At 56.5% G+C, this 15,654-nt stretch overlaps 2 protein-coding genes across 3 annotated transcripts; one reads left to right on the top strand and one right to left on the bottom strand.

Moving 5' to 3' along the window:
- Positions 1–11: 11 nt before the first annotated feature.
- On the top strand, positions 12–5,998 carry COG8 (component of oligomeric golgi complex 8). 2 transcript variants are annotated; one of them, XM_055000221.1, is made up of 5 exons: positions 12–383; positions 469–676; positions 1,572–2,397; positions 2,805–2,969; positions 5,336–5,998. In XM_055000221.1, exons 1-5 carry the CDS (start codon positions 55–57, stop codon positions 5,491–5,493), a joined length of 1,686 nt encoding a protein of 561 aa, XP_054856196.1. In that variant the 5' UTR covers positions 12–54; the 3' UTR covers positions 5,494–5,998. The 2 variants fall into 2 exon arrangements, with proteins under 2 accessions (XP_054856196.1, XP_054856195.1); XM_055000220.1 differs by lacking the exon at positions 5,336–5,998 and adding an exon at positions 3,231–3,796 and having other exon boundaries at positions 13–383; positions 1,572–2,393; positions 2,801–2,969.
- Positions 5,999–7,015: 1,017 nt separating this feature from the next.
- VPS4A (vacuolar protein sorting 4 homolog A) lies at positions 7,016–15,224 on the bottom strand. The gene is made up of 11 exons (XM_055000222.1): positions 15,079–15,224; positions 13,781–13,892; positions 13,238–13,385; positions 13,009–13,070; positions 12,723–12,842; positions 12,458–12,614; positions 12,149–12,297; positions 11,889–11,970; positions 11,508–11,727; positions 9,667–9,807; positions 7,016–7,390 (listed from the first exon to the last, which is right to left on the bottom strand). The coding sequence occupies exons 1-11, from the start codon at positions 15,097–15,099 to the stop codon at positions 7,289–7,291; spliced, it is 1,314 nt and encodes a 437-aa protein (XP_054856197.1). The 5' UTR covers positions 15,100–15,224; the 3' UTR covers positions 7,016–7,288.
- Between the last annotated feature and the right edge of the window lie 430 nt (positions 15,225–15,654).

Raw genomic sequence — 15,654 nt, 5'->3', positions numbered from 1 at the left:
GGAGCGTCGCCGCGGTTGCCATAGCGACCACTTCCTGCTCCACGTCGAGGCCCGATGGCGGCGCCGGGCGACCTGGAGGAGGCCAGCCTGCTGGCGTGGCTGTTCCGGGGGGCGCCGTCGCCGCCGGCGGGGGACGCGGAGCTGTCGGCCTACTTGGCCGAGCTGTCGGGGCTGGGCCTGGAGGTGCTGCGGAGGGAGCCCGGGCGGCTGGCGGAGGAGCGGGCGCAGCTGGGCGCGCAGACGCGGGCCTTGGCCTTCGCCCACTACAAGACCTTCATCCGCTCGGCCGAGTGCACGGCCGGCACCCGGCGCGGCTTCGCGGGCATCGAGCAGGGCCTGGACCGCCTCCTGGGCCGCCTGCCCTCCTTCGCCGAGAGCTGCCGGTGGGGCTCTGGGGGCGGGGGCGGGCGCGGGCGGGCCTCCCTCCCTCCGGGCCTGGCCCTGACCCGGCTCTCCCTCTGCCCCCAGGAGCTTCTCCCGCGAGGCCGAGCAGATCGCCCAGAGCCGTCGCATGAACAGCCTGACGCTGAACCGCCACACCGAGATCCTGGAGGTGCTGGAGATCCCGCAGCTGATGGACACCTGCGTGCGCAACGGCTACCACGAGGAGGCCCTGGCGCTGGTGGCCTACGTCCGCCGCCTAGAGAAGAAGCATGCCAGCATCCCTGTCATCCAGGTGCGCCCTGGCCTCTCTGGCGCCGGCGAGGCCGATCCACTGCCGCCTGGCCTGGCCTGGCCTGTTAAGCCTGGGGGTGGGGGGCTTCGAGGCTGGAGCAGGTCTCCTTGGGCCCCGGGCTCTTAGCTGCAGCGCTGGCATGGCTCACGATCTACGATTTGCCAGTCTGGAACTGTTCTGCCGCTTTTCAGTTTCATCTTGGGGTAGCCAGCATAAGCATTTCTGTAGCTCTTTGTAATCAAGAATGTGTCTGCTGGGGAGGTCCAAAATGTCAGTTGGCTTAACTGTCTAGATAGATAAAATGTCTGAAGACCCTGACCTAGATAGCCCAGGCAGACTAACCTTGTCAGATCTTGAAAGCTAAGCAACATCGGCCTTGGTTAGTAATTGGATGGGAGACCTCCAAAGGGTTGCAAAGGCTGGCAATGGCAAACAACTGCTATTAATTTCTTGCCATGAAAACTCCTCCAGGGATATCCATACGTCAGTTATGACTCGATGGCGCTCTCCACCACCAATATCTAAAGGATGGTAAATCTTGGTCTATTGTGTGTGTGTGTGTGGGGGGGGGGGTCCTTTGGCTAGTTTCTAGAAGACTATGTACACCTGTCAATTCCTGGGAAGTTGTAAAAAATGCTGGTCTCGTAGGACCTTAGTTAGATCTTAGCAAGATAAATTTTCTGTTCTTTGGGACTGTTATAATCAAGCTTTAGCTGCTAAGAAATTCTTTACGTTACTGATTCTGGAGATCAGAGTAAAAATAAAGTAGTTTATTTCAGTAGTTCATCCCAGGCTGACCAAACCATCTCCCACCCCACCCAACTTTCCAGAGAGGGAAAACATAGCTGTGCCATAAAAAGTTGGGGGTTCACTCAGTCTCTTTTCCCCTCCCCAGAGCATCGTGGCTGAGGTGTGCCAGTCAACACAGCTTATGCTGAGCCAGCTGATCCAACAGCTGCGCACCAACATCCAGCTGCCAGCCTGCTTGCGGCTCATTGGCTACTTGCGTTGCATGGATGTGTTCACCGAGGCCGAGCTGCGCATTACCTTCCTGCAGGCGCGGGACGTCTGGCTCCGCTCCATCCTTGCTGCTGTCCCTGATGATGATGCATATGTGCACATCACCAAGACCATTGAGGCATGCCGTGTCCACCTCTTTGATATCGTCACGCAGTATCGGGCCATTTTTGCAGACGAGGAGCCCCTCGTGCCTTCCTCTGGCCAGGATGTTCTCAATGAAAGCGCCATCTTCCACGGGTGGGTTTTGCAGAAGGTTGCTGAGTTTCTGCAGATTCTAGAGCATGACTTGCAGCGTGGAGTAGGTGGTCGCCTGGACTCCCTTCTAGGCCAATGCATGTACTTTGGCCTTTCCTTCAGTCGTGTGGGAGCAGACTTCCGGGGTCAGCTTGCACCCATCTTCCAGCGAGTGGCACTGCACACCTTTCAGAAAGTTGTGCAGGAGGCTGTGAGCAAGTTCCAGGAGGAGATGGACTCCTACACGCTGATCTCTGCACCTGCCGTCCTGGGCAGCACAATCCCTGCAGCAGTGCCGTCTGCTCAGCCAGCCACACTCCAGCCCCCCATGGTGCTTTTGGACTTCGCACCACTTGCCTGCTTCCTCAACAACATCCTGATGGCCTTCAACGATTTGCGTCTCTGCTGCCCTGTGGCTCTTGCCCAAGATGTGGCAACTGCCCTGGAGGATGCACTTGGCCAGGCGAGTATCTGTTCCCCTGGTGAATCATGAGTTGGAAGGGAATGTGAAGAGGCAGCTGGTGGGCTGGGTTCCTTGGAGTTGCCCAGGCTTTCTACGGAAAAGCCATTTGTGTCACTTTATTCCTCTCCCCTCTTGTGTTGTTGTGTGCCTGAAGTTGGGCGGGGAGGGGGGAGGGAGAGAGAAGATGGTTTCAGCCATTCCAGGAGCAATTCTAAGTAGGTCTACTGAGAAGTAAGCCTGGAGCATACTACTGGGAAAGTGTTCTTAGGATTGCAGCCCAAGTTGCTGTTCATGTCTCGGAGCAATTAGCTGGGTTTGGAGTGTACGGGTCAGTTTTGTCCAGTTCATCTTCCAGTGGAGCTTCCTTTGCCATCGCAACCTACGGGGTTTCCAATCTCTCTGTGCAGGCAGCAAAGATCATCCTGGCTTTCCACCGGGCAGAGGAGGCGGCTTTCAGCAGCCGGGAGCAAGAACTGTTTGTTCAGTTCTGCATGATGTTTTTGGAAGATTTGGTGCCCTACCTCAACCGGTGCCTGCAGCTGCTCTTTCCACCAGCCCAAATTGCACAGACTCTCGGTATGGCTGCTTTTGTTTGTGGGTGCAGGATATTGGAAGTAAGGGCCTTCTGGTCACCTTATGAAGCAACTAGATGCCACCTGTTGGGCAGGGTGGGGTTCCTAATTAGCCTGACTGGCAAGCCCTTGTGGGAGGGACTTTGCATTTTGCAGTTTAGGTATAGGGAGCAGTTCTGTGGAATTGTCTTTGGGTCTTGATAGTTTGGCCTAAATTGTATTATTTTGATTTCTCGTCTTAGAATTTTCTCTCTTTTCCTTCTAGGCGTTCCCCCTACTCAGTTGCAGAAATACGGGAACTTTGGTTGTGTGGATGAGCACTTAATCCAAGAGCTCTTGGCCCCTATCCTGCCTGAGAAAGAGGCCGTCTTTCCCCTGGGTGAGGAGAAAGAGGCGGCTCAAGAAAGCCCAGCATCTCCATTGGACTTGGTGCTCCCTGCCTCAGTTCAGCAGTCTGTGCTCAGCTCCCCCACTCCTGTTTTAGAAACAGAAGATGGCAGCCAAGCTTCTAGGGATGCCCAGGAGGTCAGGGTCCCCCCTGCCCCTGAATAGTTCTCCCTGAACTCTTGCTGCTTTTTGAGCTGTTGTAATGCACCTGACTGCAGAGAGGAGCTTTGAGGTGTGTGGCTATGTGTGGCCGGTACTTGGCTTCTGAGTCTCACTTCTGGGTTCCCTTTGGGCATGCAAGAAAATTACTGAAAGGGATAAAGTTGTATATAAACTTTGCTCTGCGTTTGTGAGGAGGGAGGAGAGAGCTGGATCTAGGAAAACATGTTAGAAAAAGGTGGATCAGAGACTGAATAAACTTTGTGACCATTGTGTTTGTTGCTCCATTGCCTGACTGTGTGGTGTGTGGTGGAGGTGGGGCTCATGTTGTTTTCATGCCCTGTTCAGGGTTAGATTTCTTGTTTCCCCTTTCCTTCGCCAGAGCTCCCCCCCCCCCGCCCCCTTGGCCCCCATTCACCCCTTGGAAGTGATGGCCTAGTCTAAGCCAGGGCGCAGCATGACTCATGGGGCAGACTGAAGGAAGGGGGAAAGGGGTGTGTGGGGGGGGGAGGCCCTTTTAGAGCGCCAGCAGCAGCGCGCCCCTGGGAGGAGAGGCGATGCCAGGGCGGCCTGAGCAGCGTTCCGCAGTGCCAGCCGGGTTCAATCGGCGTCTGCCCAGATGAGGTCTGCAGGCGGCCTGGAGGTGGTAAACCGGCGAGGCTGGCCAACTGCCCCCGCGGCCGTGGCCCTGCCTTCACGCAGACGGGGGCTCGGGGGCCGTTGAGGCCTCGCCTCGGGGGGGAGGGGGGCGTCCGAGGCTCCGGCCGGCAGCCGGCTGGGGCTCCCGCAACGCCGCCTCCCGCCGCCAGAGAGCTGCCTTCCCGGGCAGCGGCTTCCGGCGCCCGTGCGCGGCCTCTCCCGGACTGCTCCCCGCATGGCGGCCGGCGGCCTGCGCTGGGGCCGGTGCCTGCCCCTGCCCGGCGGCCTGGGGGCCGGCGCCCGCCGCGCCGCCTCGTGGGGGCCGCAGCCGGAGAAGCGGCGCAGCTCCTGGCAGTGGCTGCGGCGCCAGGTGCTGGGCCCGCCGGCGCCGCCCTACGGGCGGGTGTGCCAGGCGGGGGATCCGGTGCTGCGCGCGGTGGCGGGCGCGGTGGAGCCGAGCCGCGTGGCCGGCGCGGAGGTGCAGGCGCTGATCCGCGCGCTGGTGCGCCTGATGCGGCGCGAGGGCTGCGTGGGGCTGAGCGCGCCCCAGCTCGGGGTGCCGCTGCGCGTCTTCGTGGCCGAGTTCCCCGAGCGGCTGTACGCGGAGACGCCGCCCGCCCTGCGCCGGGCCCGCCAGATGCGCCCCTTCCCGCTCCGCGTCTTCGTCAACCCGGCCCTGCGCGTGCTCGACGCCCGGCTGCTCTCCTTCCCCGAGGGCTGCAGCAGCATCGCCGGCTTCTCGGCGTACGTCCCCCGGTACCAAGCCGTGCAGGTGGCAGGTAGGTGGGCAGCTTCGTCTGGGGGATGAAGGGACGCTTGGCACTGCCAGGCTGCGGTTGGGGAGGCGACGAGGGGCTCCACTTGGCCTAGTTGGGCCTGCCGCCATCACGCCCCCTCCTCTCCACCGCCGCTGCCAAGAGCGCACAGATGGGTACTACGGGCAAGGGACGTTGCACCATGGCACGACCGCGGAGCTAGAGCGAATTGCAGGGCAGGGGAAAGCGGCAAGCAGCAGGCAGCGACCAGCCTTCTTAGCTAGGCATTGCTCCTGTGCCAATCTTTCCCGCCAGCATCAGGCAAGGTATTAGCCATTTCTGCTTATCTTCCCTGTGTGATCGTGATGCCATGAGATACCTGCTGTCCTATGTCAATTGTTCATGGAAGCTCTCCCCCCACCCTCCCCAGGCCTGAACGAAGCTGGCGAGGAGACAACCTGGGAGGCCAGTGGCTGGGCTGCCCGCATCGTCCAGCACGAGATGGACCACCTGCAGGGAATCCTCTACGTTGACAAGATGGACAGCAGAACTTTTGTGAACGCGCACTGGGCTGAACTGAATGAGTAACAGAGGGGTGGGCTTCGCTTCGCCTCCCCCTTCAGCAGGCCTCTGAGCCTGCAGCGCCACTAAGGCTTGTGTGGTGGAGTTGGTCGGTCATTGTGACGTGGAGGGGAAAGTTCTTATGGGCCCAGCTATGTAAGCCAACCCGACCGTCTCTTGGGAGCTGCAGTGGCTATCAAGGGCTTTGCCAAAGCAGCACTTTGGGACCCGTTGGAAGGGACTCTAGACGGGAACGGCTTCTTGCCCACTGGTATTTTTGCCTGTTGAAGGCAGGCATTGGGGAAATGGCAGTCAGTAACACTCACTCCCCCCCCCCCTCCAGTCCTATGTAAGGTGAAGCAGGGCAAAGGCAGCCCTTTCCACTAGCAGAGAAGCCACAGCATTGCACAGGCCTGCAGCAAGAGCAACTGCCAGCTGCGACTGGCACCGAATGGGGCTTCGGAATAATGACGGGTTGGGCCATGGAAAAGACAGGGTCGGTGCTTTTAAATAAACAGTTGACCTAAACCAGCTCTGATGCCTTCTGTTTGGTCGTTTTAGGAACAAGCTTAGCTGCATATATGAAGAAGCAAATGCTCTTTGTTTTCAACATTTTATTTTCTTCATACACTGCCCCTTTCCCCAAACAAGGATCAACTAAAATTATGTACATGGGACAAGAAAGCAGAGGGCCTGTGACACTCGCCTCTGCAAAAGCCACTTCACTGAAACAACCAGAGGGTCTCGCAACCACTCCAAGGGGGGGGGGTGTCTTCTGTCAGCCTCCCCCCCCACACACACACACTTCCAGACCACCCCAACCTTCCCCCTAAGGACTTGGACTAAAGTCTAGTTTAGTCTGAGGAGCTGGGCAACTACAGGGAAACAAACGGGATGTTGTCAGGGTCATTCCCAGGGCCAGGCCACAGCAGGGAGCACGACAGGACGTCCCTTTTCCCAGCCCACGAGGTGGGAGAGCAAGGCCCGTTGGCATTCAGAAGATCCAAGGATGAGGAGGTTTGGAAGTCACACAGAGCGCTGGGGTTCTCCCAAATCTGCAGTGAGCCTCTCTTCTTCGGGATTTGCACACGTGTGCCTTGCCCTTGAGGAGCTGAGGAAGGAATCCTCTGGGTGCTGCGTTCTGCACTGCAGACCCCACTTGGTCACCTTCCTTGGAAGAGAACAGGCAGAGTGTCTTGGGGCAAGGCTGCGAGCTCTCCACTGCTCATTCGCTCAGTGCCTTGCAAGCAGGGCTGAGCGGCGCCAAGTCCTGAAGCTGGGTGGCCTATGGGGCTGAGAGCCACATCCGTGCCTGCCCTGGTGTGGGACCCACAGGAGGAAACAGCTAGGCGAGGGCTGGACCCATACAAGGGTCTCCCTGGCAGAGAGGCCAAGTCCAGTGCAAGCCAGGTGTGGCAGCACTTTCCATTTCAAGGAGTGTTGGCCTCCCGTGTGCGGCCCGTGCCACCCTGGTCCAGTCCTCTTCTCGGAAGGCGTGCATAAAGTACCAGTGCAAACAGAACCTCAGGAACGGGACTGGGGCATGGCGGAGCTTTGGGATTGTTTTTACTTACATGAACAGAACCAGGCAGCATAAATTAAAAAAAAGACTGAGCAAGAGAGAAAACGGGGGTGCCCAGAGGGAAGAGCCGCCACACGTCGCCTCCCTCCTCTTCACAGCTGAACAGGTGCCCAAAGTGCAGACAGGTGCAGTACTAAGCAGGGCGCACTCCTCTGCTTGGCAACGCCCTCCGTCGGCAGAAAAGGCGTTCTACGCACCAGGTTGGCGCCAACCTCCTGACTGCTGCCCCTGGAAAAAGCTTCAGCCCTCTTGGCCAAAGTCTTCTGTGAATTTCTTCACCTTCAGGAGATCCTCTGCATTAACGGTGGGACGAGTCGTGGCCAGAGAACGCAGCATGTCTGACTGCAGGGACACAAGGGTAACAGGCAGGTGTATTGTTGGTCAGTCATGGCCATGTGAGGTAAGACCACCACTGCTGTAGCACAGTGGTTAAGTGGTTGGGGTACAAATCAGCACTCTACTGGTTTGAATCCCACCACTGCCATGAGCTCAGCAGGTGGCCTTGGGTCAGCCACTCCTCTCAGCCCAGCTCCCCAGCAGGATTGTGGAGATAATAATACTAACTTGCTCACCACTCTGGGTGAGGCACTAATCTGTCTAGAAGAATGGTATATAAGCAGAGTTATTACTATAAGCGGAGTTATGATTAAATTTCCCCCCACATTGGGGAATAGATTTACAACTGAACTGTACACAGCCCTGGCCAATTCTCACTCCTCTCCTGTATGTGACTGCATGGAAAAACTGGGCCAGTGCACATTTGTCCCATGGGGAATTTCTGCCATGGCAGACTGAGCTACACATTCGGGTGTGAGATGACACCGCAATCCACCATGAGGCTCAAAACCCTTTACAGCTCCTTCCAAACCAGGCTTATAGCCAGAAAACTTTTGTTAGGGGGCAAATGAGCACAGTGGGAGGGCAGCCGATCCTATGTGCATACAGAACTGCCATGCTTATTTTTCTAAATAATTAAGTCCAGCGGTGTATCACTCTGCCAGAAAGTTTTTGTTAGAGGAGGAAATGAGTACCAGTGGTGGGCAGCCCGTCATTATTTATTTACTTTACAGTTTGCCTTTCTCACTGAAATTCGAGGCAGATTATATGGTGTGACACATTGTAATCAAATAGCATGAGCTCTATTAAGTTGAATAAGTCTGTTAACTCGCACACCACAATGCAACAAGACTTACAAAAATTAGAAAAGTGACCCAAGATTCCACATGTGAAATGGCCTGCCTGAAGAAGTCTACTTGGTGAATCAAAATTTTATTTTCAGGTAATTTGGAAGCTAAGGTCATGAAGGGTTGCCTCGAGGACAAATTGCTTCACTTCTCTGCAACCTCTACTGCAGTTCTACACTAGAAATCAAACAATTTTTGATATCACGTTATAGTTATGAACTTGTCCATTTTTGGACAAGATAATACAAGAAGTTATTGAACGGATGCCAAGTGAGGCATGCAATATGCAGGTCAAAGTTACAAAAGCTGTTTAAATGATTCACAACTTGACAGCAGAACTAAATCACTCACTGAAGCCTTTTAAAGGTGCCGCCCTGCAATGGGCAAGAGCAGCAACTGCCCGTACAGATGCATTTCTGTTCTGACCCACCACCCAGTGGAACGGCCTGCCGGAGGTCAGGAAGGCTCCCGTGCGCCTGTCATTCTGCAAACTACGTAAAGCAGAATTGTTTAGGAATGCCTTTCTGTAAAGGTAACACGGCCATATTATAACTGAATGATTCAGAAAGGTGCTTTTATGGAGAGGGAGAGAACATGACTGTGGACTATGTCACCACATGTCATACCTGTTTGCTGGACAAACTATCCATCTCTTTCTGCATTGCTTTCTACCTTTGTGATATAATTTTCTGCTCTGTTCGACATACAAGGTCTATGAATTTCTGTTTCAAACTTCTGTATTCCTAGTCCCATTGCATTGCTTATGAGATGTCTCATCCTGGGCCTTGAGTCTCAGTGAGAAAGGCGGGCTGCAAATAAAGTAGTCAAGTGATATGCATAGAAACAGGCCGTGAGTAGGGTTGTTTTTCTAAGGGTTAGGCAACAGTGGCACAATCTCACAGCGGAGGGGTCCCTTCCCAGCACTGTTGCATCTTCAGAGCAAACACCACAGCCCTCTTCTGTGAATACAGATTCCTGTGGGTGCTATATATTAACAAAAGAAGTGACAGGATCCACACCCTTCTGCACCAACTCCTTCCTTTTCCCTTTGTAAAGACAACTTGCACTTGAAGAAAGCATAATGCTCACCGACACATTTTTCGATGGGGCATTGCCACTTTTTGCACCACCGTAGCCACAGGCCTATTCTAAACACAGCCCCCAAACAGGATCACTCGGGAAGTTTCGTTGGGCTGAAAAAGTGCTGGTGATCCTCCCGTCTTTCACATTTGAAACTGTCCTGAAGTATGGGGGTCACAGCAGTTTCCAAAACTATGGCCGACTGGGCTAGGGCTAGCAACGAGTACGCTGGAATTCATGTCAAATAAGGCAGTGAGCCAGCCTTGGGCGGGAGGGGGAGCACTTTGCGTGGCTGGGGTCTGGCTTGCCTGTGGAGAGGCGGGAAGGTTCCCTCTCACTCATTCACTCACTCACCATGCAGACGACGGGCTCCAGAAGTTTATCACTAGGCACCTCCATCCATGTCATTTCAATAGCACCAGGATCTCCAGGGGAACACGGGGTCAGCAGGTCATCCACAGTGATACCAGGAGTGGTGCGGGATGGCCCAGAAACCTTCAAGGACAAGGGGAGGAACCCATGAGGCAGACAGGCCAGCCTCCAAGCTCTCAGGGACCCGCAGAATGGGCACCGAGGCAAAATGTGCACCAAACGCTGGGGCGGGGGAAGCGGGCTTCCTGTTACCCCCTCAGTTGGGAGGCCTTAGAGGGAAACAGCCTGGAAGAAATCTGCTTGACCCTTCCATTTACTCAGCTGTCCAATGATGGCATCCTAGGGCTTCAGGGAGGAAGGCAACCCTTCAAATAGACCCGCTGCTCAATGTGAACCCACAGCTTCCAAAAATTAAATACTGGCCGCTTCTAAACCAGGAGGATTTGGATAATCCTTCCTAGAACAACAACAGAGAAGCCCTAGAGGGAGATGTACAAGGAAGCCAAACACAAAAAAATCTCCCAGTGAACGTTAAGGTATTTTTATATATACACGTAAAGCTATATATGCAGTGAGAAAGTGCTCTGTGCGGATAATAAATATTATTAAATATTAATAAATTCAATAAATAATTCACATACAAAATTCATCTATCGCATCCATACTTTTACAGCATAATAGTTCATATTCAATAATAGTACAATCCATATCGATGGTAGCAGTCCTTATATGGTAAATAGAACAGTAAATCCACAAAGAATCCTGTAGCCGTCAGGAAAGCTCCCGTGGCTCCCACCAAAACCTCAAAATATAAAGTGCAAAGTGCGAATACAATCTTCAGTTCATTCTGTCGGACGTCTTCTGTATGGGTGTGGGACGCCGTCGGGGCTGGCTGCGCCCTTCTAGCCACAACTGTTTCGCTCCAAAAGCTTTTTCAAGGGCAACAATCTACAAACCAGACCACGATGTATCTGAAGATATAAGATATAATCTATTTTAAGGAAGACTATGGTCTTCCTTAAGATATGTTAACGAGGTAGTGCCTCTTTGCCTCACGGAAATTAGGTCCGTCCTTGCAGGAAGGAGTACATCCAATGTATGAATGAGAGTCACCACTAAGTAAGTTAAATTCAGCTTGTTTACTGTATTTATTTACAACCATATATGCTGGCTTTAATTTTATCATGGTCTGGTTTGTAGATTGTTGCCCTTGAAAAATCTTTTGGAGCGAAACAATTGTGGTTAGAAGACTGTTGGGCAGAGCCAGCCCCGACGGCGTCCCACACCCATTCAGAAGACGTCCGACAGAATGAACTGAAGATTGTATTTGCACTTTGCACTTTATATTTTGAGGTTTTGGTGGGAGCCACGGGAGCTTTCCAGACAGCTACACGATTCTTTGTGGATTTACTGTTCTATTTACCATATAAGGACTGTTACCATCGATACAGACTGTACTATTATTGAATATGAAGTATTATGCTGTAAAAGTATGGATGGGATAGATGAATTTTGTACGTGAATTATTTATTTATTAATATTTACAAATATTTATTATCCACACAGAGCACTTTCTCACTGCATATATAACTTTACATGTACATACTTTAACATTCATTGGGAGATTTTTTTGTGTTTGGTAATCCTTCCTAGAAGTCAGTGTTCTCTGTCAGCTGCCAATGGGGAGGAGGCTGCAGTTACCCTGTTAAGGGCTGTGAGGCAGGCCTGGAGGGGAGCCTGCCTCATAGCCTTACATGAACCCAAAGGAAGAAAAACAGCGGCCCAAAGAGATGGCTTCTCAAGCCAGTGGCTGCCGCTCTCACCTTCTTGAAGTGCGTGGCTGACTGCACCTTACGGACTGGCTGCATGAGGGCGTCACGCACAATGATGCTGATGTCGGCACCCGAGTAGCCATCTGTCTTCCGGGCCAGTTCGTGGATGTTGGATTCTGTAAGGCTGTGGGGGGTGTTCCCCAAGTGGAGCTTAAACATCTGCGCCCGGGCTGGCTCCTCAGGTAGGGGGATGTAAATGCGTTTCTCAAACCTACATGCAGATGCAAACAGAGGCAACAGTCTCCTGGTGGAGCTGGAACGCTCCCTCCCCCACCCCCAATGGGGGCAGAAAGGCCACTTGCTGCTGGGGAGGGGAAATATAGTCATAGCCTGGGAAGTACCAGCACTGGCCAAACCTCCCGAATCACCCACCTTCGGCGAATAGCAGCGTCCAGCACCCAGGGAATGTTGGTGGCGCCCAAGACCAAGATGCCATCGTTGTTATTCCCCACACCTGCCAAGAAGAAGACGCTCCCATCACCACTCTTCTCTGCACGTAGCCAGCCACTCCCAAGCTCCCCCTCCTGACCAGAGCATGCCAGGCACATGGGGTCCCTCCCATGTGCTCTCCTGTTGCACACCAGCAGTGGCTCTTCCACTCCTGTGCTGATGGACCAGTCTGGCCTACGCACCCTGCATCTGCACAAGAAATTCCGTCTTGATCCTGCGGGCAGCTTCGCTTTCGTTCTCATTGCGGGAACCACACAAAGAATCCACTTCATCTATGAAGATGATGGAAGGTTTATGTTGCCTGGCCAGCTCAAATAAGTTCTTCACCAGCCTAAAGCAGAAGAAGACGGGAAGGCTCGGAGCTGGAGACTACACAAAGAGAACTAGCAGAGCGGTGCAATGCAGCCAGACGGGGCCAAAGGGTTGTGGGGAAAGTTCCTCCCCTTTCCCACCCAACGAGCCAATCTCCGACCCCACCCACCCACACTCACTTTTCGCTCTCCCCCAGCCACTTGGACACCAAGTCTGAGGAGGAGATGGAGAAAAAGGTGGAGTTGCTGGCTTCAGTAGCTACAGCCTTGGCCAAGTAGGACTTCCCAGTACCAGGAGGGCCGAAAAGGAGGATTCCTCGCCACGGGGTGCGCTTACCTGGGGAACAGAAAGAAGAGGGCAGCCTCACCCACCCTTCACAACGTCCACTGTGGCCAGAGGACAGCAAAGGAGGCACCCATAACCACCTAGCCCAGGAGGCCTTACCTGTAAACAAGTGAGGAAACTTGATGGGCAAAATGACCGCTTCTTTCAGGGCCTCCTTAGCCCCTTCTAGCCCAGCCACATCACTCCATCGCACGTTGGGTTTCTCCATTACAATAGCTCCTGTAGCAGGAAGGCAGTTGGACCCCATGGAAACCACACAGCTCCCCGTGCCGCCACCATCCCTGCCAAGAAGGAGAGTCCCAGACCCCGCGGGCAGCAGCCTCTTGCTTTCGGATGCTGGCATCAGGTGCTACTCCTGGCTGCTACCCCCAATTCCAAGACTTACCCATCAGTTGCTCTTGAAATTTCTTCTTCTCGGGATTGTCTCCCTCGCTGTCACTGTCGCTCCTGGAGAGGGAGGCACCTGGTCATGTGGGACGCAGCAGCCCCACCAGGTGGGAGGGAGGGGGCTCTTGAGACAGGGAGGCCCCTGCCTGGGCCTCCTGCAGCCTGCAAGGGCAGCCTTAACCCTCCACCTTCGCAGCCTATTCCCCCCAACCCTGGCCACTTCTCACCCTTTGCTGTCATTCTGGGCTTCTTTGACAGGCTTCTTGCTCTGCTTCTCCTTGTTCCGCAAGTAGTCCTTCAGCTTCTCGGCCCGGTCCAGATACTGTGCACATTTGGCTCTGATACTCTCCTTGGCCTTGTCACTGTGAGCATCGTCTGCAAAAGCAAGCGGGGGGTGGGAACGGTGGTCAGAAGAAGGCCTCTCAAAGGAGGCAGAGAAGAACCTGGAGTGCCCCCTCTCTCCCTCCACTCCCCAGTCAATTGTTGAGCAGCCAGGAGCCAAGCCAGGCATCTCCTGCCTATGGCACATGCCCACCATGAGCCCAGAGAAAGCTGAAAAGGCCAAGAGTATCTTCCCTGCAGGCGCCTGTCAGCATCACACCACGTTTAGAGGGCATCTCAAGAAGTTACAACAAACCAGGAAGTGGCTTCCGCTCATCCCCATTAGCCTAACTGCGCAGCAGACAAAGCAGAGTAGAGCAGTTCACCCCTCACAGAGCACTTCAGTCCAGCATGGCTGGCTGGCTGCCTCCACCGAAAGGCAAGCTTACACTTGATGGCGTGCAAAAAGTACTCCACCGCATGCTGGTACAGCCGCAGGGCCTCTTCGTAGTTCTTTGCCTTGTCTTCTTCTGTAGCCTTCGTCACCAAGTCAATGGCTTTCTGGAAAGAAAATGCATCACAGTCAGGCACTGGGAACATCTGAGGGGCCTCCAGGTCTCCTGGACAACTAGGAACTGGATGCCAGTCCCACGAATGCAGATGCCAGCCAGCAACTGCCCCTCCACTCAGAGGCGTTGGCTTTGCTTGCACAAAGTTCTGACTCCGGGAGCTCCAGCTGGCCTCTCGAGTGCCACTGGACTCAAATCCTGCTGTTCTACTGCAGACCAGCACGGCCACCCACCTAAAAAGTCTGATAAGGAAACCGAGCCGCCACCACACCGCCTCCCTCCCCATCGACATCAGGACTCTGAGGCCAGGCGAGCGTCTGGGGAAGCCCGCAAGATTTGGCTCCTGCAGCGCCCCAAAGACCGACCAGATGTCCGGGGCAGGAGTTTTCCCTTCATCAGGGCGGACAACGGGAGCTTTTGACTCTCCGGAGCTCACGCCCTGGAAATCGAGTTGGCCTTTCAGATGCCCGTGAACAGCTTGGGGAGAAGGTGGCTGTTACTGAGGCCGCTGCAGGGGCAAGAGCAGGGCTGGAGGCCTCCATGCCCTGCCCCACCTCCGGCCGCAGCCCGGGCAAGCGTCCACCCGCCTGCAGGCTTCTGGCGCCGTCCGGACACCCAGGGATCCGGAGCGCCGCCAGGGAAGGAGCCCGGAGGAGGGGTCTGGCCCCGGGCCCCTCGCCCTCCCGCGGCCAAGCAGCTCCTGCCCGGGGACAAGCGGGCGGGCGGGCGAGGCCCAGCCCGGGGAGGCCTTTGCACCCGCCGCTCCCCCGGAGCTCCCGGGCAGAGGACAGCCCGGCAGGGAAGCGACCCCGACGCGGGCGCTGTGACCGGCGCGGCTCGCACTGCAATCAAAGCCGCCACAGGGCCGAGGACGCGGCAGCCCAGGGGCGGGTTCCGCCGGAGCGGCGCCCGAGCTCCGCGCCAGGCCCCGGGCCGAGGCCTCCCCGCTGCGCTGCGCTGCCCTCGGGCGCCCTCCGTCCTCCCGCCGGCCCCGCGGGGTCGGCCGCCCGCAAAGCCCGCGCGGAGCAGCGGCGGAGGCCGGGCGCGGCGGGCCTTTCCCCTCCCGGCCTAGCAGGCCGCAAAGCCGGCGCCCGGCCTCGAGCGAGCGGCCGGGCTGGGGGGCGGCCGGGCGGGCGGCGCTCCACTCTACTCCGCTCCGCTCCCCCCGGGCGGCGCACCTGCAGGGCCGACGTTGTCATCGCATCTCCTCCCGCCGGCCGGCCAGCCGGGCTGCTGCTGCTGCTGCTGCTGCTGCTGAGGCGAGGGGCGGCGGAGGCGGACGGAGCCGCGCCGCTGGGCCTCCCTCGCTCGCTCGCCTCGCCCGCCGCCTGCAGGCCGCGCCGGGAACAGCCGGGAGTGCCCTGGTTGGGCCTGGCCCGGCCCGGCGCGGAGCGGAGGCGGCCCTTCGGCGGGGCCGGGCCGGGCCGCTGCGCCTTCCGGGGCGGCCGGGGCTGGCAGGCGCGGAGCCGAGGCCGGGCGGCGGGTGGTTCGCGGGCCTCGCCGGCTTTCGCCCTCGCAGGGCGGGCCGCGGGCCGGGCCTTCCTTCGCCAGCCACAGCCGCGACGGCCCCTTCCCTGGCCAGGGCCCTGGAGGAGAGCGGGAGCCGGGGCAGGAGCGGCTGGAAAGGCCGGCGGCAGAGCCTCCGCGCCCTGAGGCGCTACTCGACCCGCCCGGTGGCCTCTGCGGGGCTCAGAGCCTGCGCTGTGCACTGTCGGGCCCCTCAAGCCCCCGCAGTTAGCGGGCAGGCCTTCCAG

The sequence above is a fragment of the Eublepharis macularius genome, chromosome 16, assembly GCF_028583425.1.
Source record: "Eublepharis macularius isolate TG4126 chromosome 16, MPM_Emac_v1.0, whole genome shotgun sequence".
Lineage (NCBI taxonomy): Eukaryota > Metazoa > Chordata > Lepidosauria > Squamata > Eublepharidae > Eublepharis > Eublepharis macularius.
The sequence above is the reverse complement of the archived record's forward strand: the minus strand, read 5'-3'. Positions and strand labels throughout refer to the sequence as shown.